Here is a 14,046-nt window from a genome sequence, read left to right as displayed (position 1 = left end):
AAAAATGTAATATTTCAATGAACTGTGATTTTATGTCGTTAATCATTCACTAGTAACAGCTTATGGTGAACAATTGGAGATAACTAACAGTATCACCTACCTTGGTTGTAATCTAAATGAGAACTGGGATATGAGCAAAGAAATTAGAATACCTATAGAGAAGGCCAGAGCTGCATTCTTTGATATAAAGAAACTTTTATGTGGAAACAACATTACTTTGAACTGAAAATTAAATTAGTGGTATGTTATTTTACTTGTTATTGTGTTATTGTTATTATACTATTTTTTATGGTGTCGAAGGTTGGACTGTAACGGATACACTTCTCAAGTAACTGGAAGCCTTGAACTCTGGGTGCATCGGAAAATCCTACGACTAAGTTGGATGGATGGAGTTCATAATGAAGTTGTTTTTCATCGGATGAAAAAGTCACGGAAGTCGTAAAAACAGTTAAAATCGAAAACTTGAATATTCTAGCCATGTTATACGACACCCAGATATATATAATATACTCCATTTAAAAATAAAAGGCAAGTTAGACGGAAGAAGAGGGCCAGGTCGAAGAAGAACGTCAAGACTTAAAAACCTGAGAGAATGTTTTAACAGATCCTCTGCATCCCTTTTCCGAGCTGCCGTCAACAAAATTACTACAGCCAATCGGATAGCCAACGCTCGATAATCTAGCACGGCACATGAAGAGGAAGAATCAGTATCAGTTTTAGTAGTTTTTAGTACTATTTGCAGTTTGTAGTCTTTTAAACTTATTTTAAAAATAAAGATTTTTGTTAAATTCAAGTAAAATAATAAACATTAGTTGGTATTTAGTACTGTGATTACAATGATACTCATACCAATTCTGTTTAAACAAATGTTTCTAATTTGTGTCTTCTCATCCTCTGTGAAAGCGTAGGTTCCCTGAAACAATAAAGCATCATTGTTAGTTTATCTGCCTTTAGTCATTTGTGGTGCAACTATGGGATGTATGGGATGTATGGGATGTAGTATAGGGATAGTACCTTTCTATCGGAACGGCCACATCGAGCGTCATAGACGGGAGATGGTTCTTGATAACTGGTCCCCATAAGACATCCAACTCTCATTTATGGCTCCTCGTGCCACATCACGGACAACTGCATTGGCCTGCAGGCTAAACTAAGTGAGGGTAACCAGATATGGTGAAATCTACCGAATGATTGCCGGTATAAGCAATCCCACCACTTACTGGCCAACGGCTTCGGGCGGATGAGCTAGTATGTGAAAGGGCACTTTTTTATCCTGAGATCGAGAAATCGGTCTCGAAGGCGGATGAACCAAGGATGGTCAACGGTGGAAGCATTCAGAAGGCAACGGGGAACCACTGCATTAAAGACTCATAGAGTACCCCTAGTTAAGTCATTACGGTGTACACCAAAAATAGTGGAAATTCTACTAATCATGGGAATCGGATACCAAGACCCGACAGAGAGAGAAAAGCACAAGACTACAAGGCTCACTCGGTCGTAAACCTGCAAAATCCTTGTACAAAAATGCTGAAACCAACAACATTAAAAGTTGCAACGTAGAATGTGAGAAGTTTGTTCTCTGCAGGAAAACTGGATAATGTACAAGAAATGAATAGACTAAACATCGATGTTTTAGGAATCAGCGATACACAATGGCCAGGATCTGGGAAATGTTCAACACGAAATTATGGCGTATTTTGTTACTCGGGAATCGACAACAACACCCATCGGTACGGAGTTGGAATCATCATTTCAAAGAAATGAAAAAATTCTCTGATTACCTGTACTCCTTACTCAGAACGCTTAATATTAGTACAAATTAAAGAAATACATAACTTAATAAATCTTATTCAAGTCTATGCACCAACAGCAGATAAAGATGACGATGAAATAAAACAATTCTACAACGACTTAGAAGAAATGCTGAAAGCAATAAAAAAGCAACAAATTAACATAATAATGGGCGATATTAATGCCAAGGTCGGTCAAGGTAAGGTACGAGAACATGTAGGAAACTATGGACTTGGAAACAGAAACGACAGAGGAGATCGATTGATTCAATTTTGCCAGAGCGAAGACTTCGTAATAACAAACACCCTTTTCAAATTACCTCCTCGGCGATTATATACATGGACACCTCCACAACATACCAAAGAAAAAATAGTGAGAAATCAAATAGACTACATTCTGATAGCAAGGAGGTATCGTAATGCTGTTAAATGTACTAAGACGTACCCAGGAGCTGATATAGTCTCAGATCATAACCCGGTAGTTACTGTGATAAAGGCGAGACCAAAAAAGATTAGGAGACCACACAGAAAGACACTAGATTTAGATAAACTTAGAAACAAAAATATACGAGAAGAAACAGGAGAAGAAATAAATGAAAACCTCAGGTCAATGCAACAACAAATTAACGATACAGATAACGTTAATCAAAAATTAAAGTACATAAATACAGCTATACAAATAGCAGAAAGGAAGTATCTGACAAAAACGACAACAAAGAACAAGGGGTGGATGACACAGGACATACCTACTAGACTTGATGCAACAAAGAAGAAAGATGAAGAATCACCTAGACAAATACAAAGAAATAAACAAACACATAAAAAAATAAAAGAAGCCAAAGAAGCGTGGATCAAAGAACAGTATGAGGAAATGGAAACCTATGAGAAAAAGTACGATGCGTTCAATATGCACAAAAAAGTAAAAGAGATAACAGGAAGCATAAAGAAATGCCAAATAGGTAAACTTAAAAACAAAGATGGAAATCTTATTGTAGATCTAGAGAATAAAATAAAAAGATGGACAGAATACCTGAATGAATTATTTGAAGGCGACAGAAACAACTTAACGTAGATAATCAATGCAACTGGGCCAGACATATTGAAAGAAGTAGTAGAATATGCAATAAGAAACGCTAAAAATGGAAAAGCAAACGGACGCGATGAAATCCCTACAGAACTGCTGAAGCTTTTGAATGATAAATCCGTAACCATAATATTATGCTCTCTTTGCCTTGAACGTTCTAACACAGAGATGCCTAGATGTTAGCCAAGAGGTACACGCCTGCTTTATAGACTTTGAAAGGGCCTTTGACAAAGTGCGCCACAGTAAACTCAAAGAAATCCTGGAGAGTAAGAACATTGACACCAGAGACATACAAATAATATTAAATCTGTACTGGAATTAGCAAGCTAATATAAAAATAGAAGACCAAACATCGCACGAAATAGAAATACGTAGAGGGGTACGACAGGGTTGTATATTGTCACCGCTCTTGTTTAATATCTACAGCGAACAAATTGACAAGAAATTCTCTCATATGCAAACGAAGGGATAATAGTCAATGGAGAAGTTATTAATAACATTCGATATGCTGACGATACTGTGATAATGGCAAGAACAGCGGAAGATCTACAGCATCTAGTTGAAAGTATGAATGAGATGTAATAACTACGGCATAAAGATGAACGTCATAAAGCCAAATATATGACCTTCAGCAAGAATCCAATAAATGACACTAGTATCACAATAAACGGTACCCAACTTGAAAAAGTAAATGAATACAAATACTTGGGAAACCTTATCAGTTAAACAGGTGACCAAAATCACGAGATAAAAAGACGTATTGAAATTGCCAGGTCTACTTTTATAAAAATGAAAAAATTATTTTGTAATCGTGATATTAGTATTCATCTACGAACTAGAATGTTAAAATGCTATGTATTCAGTACTTTGTTCTACGGTGTTGAGTCGTGGACTCTTAAACAGAGGAATATTAAAAATCTTAAAAGCTTTGAGATGTGGTGCTACCGCCGTATACTAAGAATAAGTTGGGTGGATAAAATTACAAATGAAGAAGTAATAAGCAGAATAAGTAACGAGCCAGAAGTTCTACTGAATATAAAAAAGAGAAAACTTGAATACTTATGCCACCTGATGAGGGGACAAAAGTACACATTGCTACAAAATATAATGCAAGGAAAAATCCAAGGACGAAGAAATACAGGCCGTAGAAAAATGTCCTGAATGAGAAATTTGAGAGAGTGGTTTGGCTGTACCACTAACGAATTGTTCAAAACAGCAGTAAATAAAATTTGAATCGCTCTAATGATATCCAATCTCCGATAGAAGAGGCACTCAAAGAAGAAGAAGGTGCAACTATGCAGATTCAGATATGTTTATGGGTATTTGGGGTATCGATAGAAAAGTTGGGTTTGTGTGTGTAGGTATATTCGGCCACTTTTTCGGCAGTGGTTATCCTTTTAAGTTCTGGATATTCTTATAAATTTTGTTTTCTTGCCGTTAATTGCTAGGACGTGTTCTTTTCGATACTCCGATGTTCTTGTCATCAGTATCCGAATATCTTTAATATTTTCTGCTAATAAATAATTCTGTGGTTTGGTACAAGAAGTGCCATTCTTTTAAACAAAAGAAGAAGTGATTCTTTTAAACAAAAACATAGATCAACATAAGCAATCCTAGCACCAATTTTAAAAGAGACTTTGAGGAGATAGGTATTTCCTGATTTTCTGAAAATGCTATTTTGAAGGTTAGGTTAGGAAAAAAATATATTAACTCCAAATTTTGTCAAAAGTAAGCCCTTTGAACAGATGAAACTTACAGATCATATAAATAATATTATTGTAAAATAGTTACTTGTGAAGCAGTAATTATTAATTTAGTTTAAGATGCTAATTAGGGGGTGATTTCTTCGAGGTTTTTTTGACAAAAAGAGAGGGACCAACTTTATTTTGAGCGTATCTTTGTTACTTATGATAAGATGCTAGAAACTCTTTTAAAAAACAAAAGTAAAGACTTTTTTAAAAAGTTTAAAAAAAATTATAATGAGTTTTCCCCAAGAAGTGCATCATGTTTTTGGTTATTTCACGTTGAAATATTCGCTGTGAAATTTGACGAATAGGAACCTATTTTCCATTAGCTCCAGCTACTTTGTTTATACTGGGTCTAGAGAGTTCATACATAGAACATGGATTCAAGTGTGAATTCAACAAAAATGTGATCCAATCGATTTGTAAATATACACACACCGGCAAAATTGGCCGAACACGTTCAAAATGGGACATGTTTGATGTCTCGTATTTCATAAACCAGTGGTCCGATTTGAGTGAATCTTTTAGTATGTTATAGCCTTATTATTTAAGAATATCGTTGTAATAATATTGTTGCTATACAGGTAAATACCATTTTATACCGGGTGTACAAATCATACTGTGTTTTTTTCTTAAAGTTTGGAACACCCTGTGGAATATTCTAGCATATGTAAAATATTAGAATTAATACTCGATTGTAGACTTAGGCTTGCTTAATATTTTCCTTTTCGATTCATTTACTTATGTGAGATAATAAAAAAGTTATGTGCGTTAACAGCTATCCATGTTTTTCATCAATAAATCCTCATAGTAGGGGAGGAAAGTATACTAAATTTGCAGTTACTCGAGCGTTATGGGGACCTATTGGATTGTGAAGAGTATGTGCTAAAATCAGAAAAAGGTTAAGTTAAGTTTTCCATAAAGTGGGGGACTTTTCATTTTTTAATTTAATTTTCCATTTGAAACAATCATTTTTCTCCGATTATAGCGCTATCTATCCATAATTCGAAAAAACATGTCGAATAAAAGTTGCTTATTTTTACGTAAAGAATCCAAATCTGCAATAAAAATTGGGGGCTCCCATTTAAGATTTTAAATTAAATCCCCCACCCCACCTTCGTGGGGCTCGTGACACCCCACGGAGAGGGGTGGGGGGTAAATTAAAAATTATAAATACGAACCCTGGGATATTTTGCGAAATGAACATCAGATCGTAAAACTCATAAAAATCTACCGAATGGCACCAAACACGACCCCCACGGAGGTAGGGTGGGGGTTACATTAAAATATTAAATAGGAGCCCCCAATTTTTATTGCAGATTTGGATCCTTGACGTAAAAATAAGCAATTTTTATTCGCCACATTTTTTCCTATTATGGATAAATGGCGCTATAATCGGAAAAAAACGATTGGTGGAAATGTAAATTAAATTGAAAAATGGAGAGTCCCACACTTTATGGAAAACTTAACTTAACTTTTTTTGGTTGTAGCACCCACTCTTCACAATCCACTCCAGGTCCCAAGAACGCTCGAGTAATTGCAAATTTAGCATACTTTTCTCCCCTACTATGAGGATTTATTTATAAAAAACATGGTTAGTTGTTAAAGCACATAACTTTTTTATTTTCAAACATAAGCAAATGAATCAAAAAAGAAAATGTCAAGAAAGCATAATTCTACAATTGAGTTTTAATTGTAATATTTTATATATGCTGGAATATTCTACAGGGTGTTCCGAACTTTAAGAAAAAAACACAGTAAGCTTGTTACACCCGGTATAAAATGAGATTTACCTGTCTAGCAACAATATTATTACACCGATATTCTTAAATAAGAAGGCTATAACATACTAAAAGAATCACTCAAATCGGACCACTGGTTTATGAAATACCAGACATCAAACATGTCCCATTTTTAACGTGTTCGGCTAATTTTGCCGGTGTGTGTATATTATATCAACAGGGAGTAAAGGCTGAAAAGGCAGTGTGATTTACGATTGTGTAAATATTTAAATTAGGACAATAATTGATAAGATACTTCTTAAAAATGATAATACTTACAACTACAGACAGGACAACAAATAAAATTATTATTCTCATTGTCACTAAATAGCTTTACTACTGTTAAATGATTATAACGTATTATATTTATTATAAAAAGTTAAGGTTATCGCCATAATATTCTATTTTTGATAAAGGTTTCTGTAGTGATAATTGGAACTACTGTATTTACAAATATTGGTTCAAGATATTAAATTAAAATTTATGGTGTAATGGTTACATTAACTATTTAGATGGGAAATAAGCCATAATTAAATTGAAAAAATAATTTTATTAACCTAAAAGGGAAGTTCCCTAGGTTGGCTGTATACCATATAGTTAAAAAACTCTAACAAGAAGTAAAACCACTTCTATGTAAATTGGTATATTTATTAAAACTTAAAAAATCCCAATGGATTGAATAAAATATGTCCAATTCAGACCGTTTTCAGACCTATCGGTCCATCATCAGTGAATCTACAATAAAATAAGTAATCCCACTATTAGAATTGAAAGATGGTTGAAATTTTTAAAAAGCTAAAAAAGTGTGGTTAGATTACTTACGTGCATACTTGATAAATGGCCCCAGAACCAAACAATGGTTGAATTTAAAATTCAATTTACATTATTTAAAAATAATATTAAACAGGCTAAACGCCGATGTTACATGATATAGCCTATGGGAACATGGTGAAACCCTACCAAAACCTCAATCAACCATCTTAGGCCAACTTTGACTATAAAGTGTCACAAGTGTGTAAGGAACTGTTTGAAGTGACATTGACAGTAGAGAAAAAGGTAGTCGATTTTCAAAGTTAATTAACCAAAAGGTCATGACCCACAACAAATGATAAAAATTCTAATATCTGAAAATATCTAACATTTTAAATCTATTGGTTTTTGAAAAGAAATTGTGATATACAAAATTAATTTAGAATATAAGATTATTTATATTGACTGTATACTATAACATTAAATTAATCAAATTGATAGAAAGAAAGTTAAGCTGCTGTTAATAATGATAAAAAGATAAAAATAGATGAAGGTGAGAGAAGAGAAAGAATAAGTATTAGTTGGAAGGTTATTGTACAAAATGAATAAATTGGTAGGCAATTTAATCTAGTCTATATGGTATTGGTGGTTGTATATGTAAAAGGAAAATATTGTTATTTAAAAATAAATGCAAATTTTTGTAAATAATGGATTTGAGTTAGGATACAGTCAAATAATTAAAAGTGGGTTATATGTGAATGAAAACGATTGTAATTATTATGAGATGTTTTATTTTTTAATTTTATTTCAAAAGTTTTGAGAGAATTTTTGTGACAACGTGAGGGTATGTGAAGTTAGAGATAAAGAAAAGTATGATTATAGCTGTTAAGTCCAGTTGATACAAGAATGAAATTAAAATGAAAATAATATTGAAAGTGTACTGAATAAAATAAAACCAAAGTAAGAAAAAGAATATTGATATAATTTAACTGTAATGATAATGGATCTGAATGTGAGAACTGAAATTAAGTGATGGGATGTTAGTTGAAGAGGTAAAAAATTACTTGGAAAAAGTCAAAGACAAAAAGTAGAGGGCTGTGGTGTAAGGTATATAGACAAGAATTTTAAGGGAAAGAGAGGGATAAAGAAAAGATGAGGTGTGGAATTAAACTGAACGAAGTAATGAAATGAAATAGAAGTGAAAAGATCGTAGGGTGAATTAATGAGGTGATGGTTAATAGTAGTTAATAGTAGTTAATAATGTTAGTCGGGTAAAGGAGTTTGGAAGCAGTGAAGGAAAGAGGAAATTTTGAAAAAGAAGGGAGAGTAAGTTAAAAGAGAAAGAATACGATAAAAAGAGGAAGTTGAAAAAATAGGAATTATGAGAATAATTGGCGGTGAATGGGGACAAAGTTGCGGTTAAGGGATGTTTGTCTATTGACACAGTTGGGATTCTTCTTCAGGTCCTTGACAATCTCCAAATCTTCGTATAAGTCTAAACGGAGTGTATTGTTTTGTTGAATATTGTGTATCAACTGGACACCTTCAGGAATCTTAAGTTCATGTTTATTGACTTTTAAATGGTGTGAAAAGGCAGAAGTGGTATCTCTCTTGCTGTGTTCTGCAGAACCCTGTGTTTGCAGAATCTCTTCTTGCTGTGTTTCTACCCGATCTGCAGAACACAGCAAGAAAGATATCACTTCTGCCTTTTCACACAATTTAAAAGTCAATAAACTTGAACTTAAGATTCCTGAAGGTGTCCAGTTGATACAAAATATTCAACGAACAATACACTCCGTTTAGATTTATACGAAGATTTGGAGATTGTGAAGGACCTGAAGAAGAGTCCCAACTGTGTCAATAGACAAACATCCCTTAACCGCAACTTTGTCCCCATTCACCGCCAATTATTCTCATAATTCCTATTTTTTTCAACTTCCTCTTTTTATCCTATTCTTTCTCTTTTTACTTACTCTCCCTTCTTTTTCAAAATTTCCTCTTTCCTTCACTGCTTCCAAACTCATTTACCCGACTAACATTATTAACTACTGAACCCTATTAACCATCACCTCATTAATTCACCCTACTATCTTTTCACTTCTTTTTCATTTCATTACTTCGTTCAGTTTAATTCCACACCTCATCTTTTCTTTATCCCTCTCTTTCCCTTAAAATTCTTGTCTTTATACCTTACACCACAGCCCTCTACTTTTTGTCTTTGACTTTTTCCAAGTAAATTTTTTACCTCTCCAACTAACATCCCATCACTTAATTTCAGTTCTCACATTCAGATCCATTATCATTACAATTAAATTATATCAATATTCTTTTTCTTACTTTGGTTTTATTTTATTCAGTACACTTTCAATATTATTTTCATTTTAATTTCATTCTTGTATCAACTGGACTTAACAGCTATAATCATACTTTTCTTTATCTCTAACTTTACATACCCTCACTTTGTCACAAGAATTCTCTCAAAACTTTTGAAATAAAATTAAAAAATAAAACATCTCATAATAATTACAATCCTTTTCATTCACATATTACACACTTTTAATTATTTGACTGTATCCTAACTCAAATCCATTATTTACAAAAATTTGCATTTATTTTTAAATAACAATATTTTCCTTTTACATATACAACCACCAATAAAATATAGACTAGATTAAATTGCCTACCAATTTATTCATTTTGTACAATAACATTCCAACTAATACTTATTCTTTCTCTTCTCTCACCTTCATCTATTTTTATCTTTTTATCATTATTGACAGCAGCTTAACTGTCTTTCTATCAATTTGATCAATCTAATGTTATAGTATACAGTCAATATAAATAATCTTATATTCTAAATTAATTTTGTATATCACAATTACTTTTCAAAAACCAATAGATTTAAAATGTTAGACATTTTCAGATATTAGAATTTTTATCATTTGTTGTGGGTCATGACCTTTTGGTTAATTAACTTTGAAAATCGACTACCTTTTTCTCTACTGTCAATGTCACTTCAAACAGTTCCTTACACACTTGTGACACTTTATAGTCAAAGTTGGCCTAAGATGGTTGATTGAGGTTTTGGTAGGGTTTCACCATGTTCCCATAGGCTATATCATGTAACATCGGCGTTTAGCCTGTTTAATATTATTTTTAAATAATGTAAATTGAATTTTAAATTCAACCATTGTTTGGTTCTGGGGCTATTTAGCAAGTATGCACGTAAGTAATCTAACCACACTTTTTTAGCTTTTTAAAAATTTCAAACATCTTTCAATTCTAATAGCGGGATTACTTATTTTATTGTAGATTCACTGATGATGGACCGATAGGTCTGAAAACGTTCTGAATTGGACATATTTTATTCAATCCATTGGGATTTTTAAGTTTTAATAAATATACCAATTTACATAGAAGTGGTTTTACTTCTTGTTAGAGAATTTTATTAACGTTTCGAAGCCCAAATCGGCTTTCGCTGTCAAAATACAAAATACTATTAAAATAAACAAAAATGTTGTTGCTAAGTAAAATAATTCTTCTAATAATTTATTTATTCTAACTCATTTATATTGGCACTTCAGACGTATATTATACATCTTAAAGTAGAAAACTTAAAATGATATCGTCAATATTTATGAGTTGCGTTCCTAGGACGACTTTACTAAAAGTTAGTTCATTCGATTACATGAAATCAATCCCAACTCAAGAATATCCGTCACAAAAAAATCATAGCATGTGATCTGTCTTTAAAAGGAACCAAATACAACGATGCCAGCAAAATTCTCGCGTTAGAGATTCCATAGTAAACCACGAGGGAAAACCAGGAAAAAACCTCGCGATACTATCCCGACATCGTAAGTATTTGGTCTTACATTTAATTTACTTTCATAAACTAATACCAAATTCTGACTTTAAAATGTTTAAATTATAAATAATATTAATAACACATAGATATACAATAAGTAATACTAAAATATAAAATTTGTACTAACTCGATATGTTAGTGACTTACTAATCGTGTTATTTTCTTTCTATTGACTTCCTTTTTCAGTTTGGGTAAGCACATCCTACTGCATTCTACCGAGGAATTTGCAACACAATCGGTTTCATTTAACAATATTAGAGCCGCTTCTTTAATTTTTCTCTTTTTACTATCTGATTCTTTCAGGACTATACTTATCATGTATGTAGATGTCGGGATAGTATCACGAGGTTTTTTCCTGGTTTTCCCTCGCGATTTACTATGAAATCTCTAACGCGAGAATTTTACTGTCATCGTTGCACTTGGTTGTCTTTTTAAAGACAGAACACATGCTATGATTTTTTTGTGACGGATATTATTGAGTTGGGATTGATTTCATGTAATCGAATGAACTATCTTTTAGCAAAGGCGTCCCAGGAACGTAACTCATAAATATTGCCGATATTATTTTAAAGTCTTCTACTTTAAAATGTATAATATACGTCTGAATTGTCAATATAAATGAGTCAGATTAAATAAATTATTAGAGTAGTATTTTGTATTTTACAACGAAACCCGATTTGGGCTTCGAAACGTTAATAAAATTATTTTTTCAATTTACTTGTGGCTTATTTCCCATTTAAATAGTTAATCATAACAATGCCACAAGGAAATAGCTTCAGAACAACATTAATGGTTGCATATTATGATGTATTTTATTTTTAATTTGCAATAAATAAAAACCAGTTTGCTTTTTTTGAATTGATTTTATAAATTATTCAGAATATACAGGGTGTTCCAAATGGAGCGGAACGAACGAATACTTTGCGAAATCAATCCAATAGGTCGAATATCTCGAGAAATACACTTCCAAATGAAAAACCAAAAAAGAGTTTTTCCCGATTATGGCGCCATTTATCCACAATAATTCAAAATAGGTATTTTCCTAAGTAGCTCGGAAGGAGAGTTCGGCAAGCAGACTTTCCGCAAGAGTTATGAACATTTTTTTTTCTACGAGCGTTTAAAAAATGACCAAATCTTAATCAATTTATTAAATTAAAAATAACGCTAATAAGTTATAATAATCCCGAGTTAAAGTCAATGCGGTGCTTAAATACCTGTTATGCAGTAATGAATGGTGTATATCACTACAGGTTTTAGTATTTTAAAGCCATAGCAACGATGTCAAACGAAGCAATTATTGTCTAAATGCACGTCATACACTTTAAAATTTACACACATCTTTACTTACGAATTTTAAAATATTTCAGTAATTTAGATGGCATCAAGTGACGAAGAACTGCACCCATGTATTCTCGACGTTGTCAATAACCTTGATCTGTTACCGGAAAAATAAGCAAACAGGTACAAGAGAAATACAACATTTTTATTAGTTGGTGAAAAGAAAAAAGTGTAAATAGCTTAAAAGATGAAGTGTTTTTAGTTTATTTTATAGGTCTATTCAAAATCTGCAAACCAAATACTTTGTGATAAAACTACTCATGCTCAAGTCAGTATTAAAAATTGAAAAACTGTCAATATAGGCGATTATTTTAAGTTAAACAGTAGTGGTGATAGTATACATCCGTGATGGACCCCACCTTTGATTTTGATATCGTCAGATTCTCCTGCCTCTGTCCCGATAGACGATTTTTGATTCCAGTACCGATTACTGATCATTCTTAAATCACAGGTGTTTATTCCAATATTGGTTAGTATCTCCATTCAATGTGGGCTTACCGCAGAATATTGAGGATATCGTGGCTGAATAGAATAACAAATCAAGCTGTAATCCTGCGGCTAAACAAAGAAAGAGAACTACTGAATATTATAAAAGAAAACTAGAGTACTTTTCTCATGTGATGAGAAATATGAAATGCTACATATACCTCATGTTTGAAATTCCATAAATTTTTTTGGTCTTTTGAATAGTTAGAAATCATATCCCTTTTACCCATGTCGACACCCGTGTTCCTTTCTATGACCGTATCGAAAACACTTTTCCACGTATTGCCACTTAAAGCCAGAAATTCTTTCCCCCTGTCATACGGAATAAGATGCATCGAGACCAGAAATGTGTGTGCACACATCGACATCGCTGATGTTTCGAATGCGACAAGTTCTCGGTTTTAATCACCTATATTATTTATCCTTTATTTCCATTGTTTCGTTTTTTGAATTATTTAGCAACAAACCAATTTTAATTTGTGTATATATTGCGCTTATGGAGAAATTCCACTTTCTCACCATATTTATTGGCTATCAGAAGGCATTAGCAGGTGTTGTAATTAGTGTTTATTGCTTGTTTTGATTTTATTACTTGTTTCGTTCAATACCTGCTAGTAAACAAACACCTAATTGCTATCAAAGGAAAGATAGAGGGAAAGCGCGGCCCCAGACGCACAAAAACATTCTGGCTTAGGAACCTGCGCCAGTGGTATGGAGTGAGCAACACGATATTATTTATGTCAGCTGTGGAGAAAGTAAAGATCATGCAACTGATTGTTAATGTTCTGAGAGGACTAGGCAATTAAAGAAGAAGAATTAATAACCCTAGGACTGGCCATGTAAATAGACTTCCTAATAGCTGCCTTTCCAAGTTAATCTAGGAGGAAGCCCCACAGGAGGAAGGCTCTTAGGACGACTACGATGGAGAGATATAAATGATCAGATTTAAGGAAAATGGGACTACCAACTATACCCAATTCCACGACCATACGACTCTTGTGTATTTTCTCGACAACGAATATTTTACTGTGCAAATTATGAAGGACGAAACTAAATTTCAAAATACATTGTTGTTTATTGGAACAATTATTAGAGCCCATTTACTTTCGCACTTCTTAGGTTGCACATTAAAATATTCGTTTTCGCGATAATCCAAGACAGTAGTATATTCGTAGAATAGCCATATCATAGACATAGACCACCG

The 14,046-nt window shown here is 32.9% G+C and overlaps 1 protein-coding gene across 1 annotated transcript in view; it reads right to left on the bottom strand.

The window, feature by feature from the left end:
* Positions 1-6,825, bottom strand: part of LOC114340699 (collagen alpha-4(IV) chain) — a 38,129-nt gene extending 31,304 nt beyond the window's left edge. Inside the window, exons 1-2 of the mRNA XM_028291469.2 lie at positions 6,680-6,825; positions 850-913 (exon numbers count right to left, since the gene is read on the bottom strand). Coding sequence (XP_028147270.1) covers positions 850-913; positions 6,680-6,718 — 103 coding nt within the window. The 5' untranslated portion in view covers positions 6,719-6,825. The remainder of the gene's footprint in view (positions 1-849; positions 914-6,679) is intronic.
* Positions 6,826-14,046: the final 7,221 nt, after the last annotated feature.

Source organism: Diabrotica virgifera, chromosome 4 (assembly GCF_917563875.1).
Source record: "Diabrotica virgifera virgifera chromosome 4, PGI_DIABVI_V3a".
NCBI classification, from domain to species: Eukaryota; Metazoa; Arthropoda; class Insecta; order Coleoptera; family Chrysomelidae; genus Diabrotica; species Diabrotica virgifera.
The sequence above is the reverse complement of the archived record's forward strand: the minus strand, read 5'-3'. Positions and strand labels throughout refer to the sequence as shown.